At 17.6% G+C, this 1,327-nt stretch overlaps 1 protein-coding gene across 1 annotated transcript in view; it reads right to left on the reverse strand.

The window, feature by feature from the left end:
• Positions 1 to 500: 500 nt before the first annotated feature.
• Positions 501 to 1,327, reverse strand: part of EMWEY_00048920 (nascent polypeptide-associated complex alpha chain, putative) — a gene marked incomplete at both ends in the record, with an annotated part of 1,816 nt that continues 989 nt past the window's right edge. The window contains one exon of the mRNA XM_013477292.1: positions 501 to 793. Within this exon, the coding sequence (XP_013332746.1) occupies positions 501 to 793 (293 nt within the window). The remainder of the gene's footprint in view (positions 794 to 1,327) is intronic.

Genomic DNA, 1,327 nt, shown 5'->3' on the forward strand with positions numbered 1-1,327 from the left:
TATATATATATATACACCTAAATAAATAGTTTGGTATAGAGAAAAGAAAACAAAGAAAATAAATAAATATAAACAAAGTAAATAAATATATATTTATTTTATTTATATTTATTTATTTATTAACTAGTTAATTAATTAATTAATTAATTAATTAATTAATTATATTTATTTAGTTATGTCTAGTAGAACCTCTACTAGATCAATATTATGTCTTTTTATTGCATTTTTTTATTTATATTAATTAATTAATTAATTAATTAATTAATTAATATAAATATATAAATATATTTATCTATTTATTTATTTATTTATTTATTTATTTATATATATATTTATGTCTAGTATAGCCTGTACTAGATCATTAATAGGTCATTTTAAATAAAATAAATAAAATAAATAAAATAAATAAATAAATATATTTATTTATTTATTTATTTAATTTATTTAATTTATTTATTTATTTATTTATTTATTTATTTATTTATTTATTTATTTATTTTTTATGATGTTAATTGTAGTATAGCCTCTACTATATCATTACCATTCTTTCTTAATGCATCTATTGCCTCTTTTCTTGTACATTTAATTTGCTGTACAATTAGATCTATATCTTTTTTATCTAATCCTTCTGCCTCTTCTTCTTCTTCTTCTCCTCCTCCTTCTCCTCCTCCTTCTCCTTCTTCTCCTCCTTCTCCTCCTCCTCCTCCTCCTCCTGTTACCCCTAGGTCATCACGACCACCAGCAGATGTAGATAAACTACCCATCATGTCTTGTGTAAATCTTTGTGCTGCTTCTGTATACATATACATAAATAAATAAATAAATAAATAAATAAATAAATAAATATATTTATTTATTTATTTATTTATTAATATAATAAATAAATAAATAAATAAATATGTTTATTTATTTTTATTTATTTTTATTTATAAGAAAAAAAAAAGATAAAAAATAAAGAATAAAGAAAAAGATTATTAATAAAAAAGATTAGCATATTAAAAAAAGATACAATAAAAGGAATAATAAAAGGAATAAAAGGGAGGAAAAAAGAATAAAAAAGAATAAAAAAGAATAAAAAAGAATAAAAAAGAATAAAAAAGAATAAAAACGAAGAAAAAAAGAATAAAAAGGAATAAAATAGGAATAAGAAGGAAAAAAAAAAAGGGAATAAAAAGACTAAAAAAAGGTGATAAAAAGGAATAAAAAGTATAAAAGAGTATAAAAAAAGGTAATATAAATAAGAATAAATAGATAAAGATGAATAAAGAATAAAAAAAAGGAATAAAATGCATAAAAAGGAAGAAAAAAGAAAAAAAACAGCAAAAGA

This window comes from Eimeria maxima, genomic scaffold, assembly GCF_000499605.1.
Source record: "Eimeria maxima Weybridge genomic scaffold, Emw_scaff1127, whole genome shotgun sequence".
Classification (NCBI taxonomy): Eukaryota; Apicomplexa; class Conoidasida; order Eucoccidiorida; family Eimeriidae; genus Eimeria; species Eimeria maxima.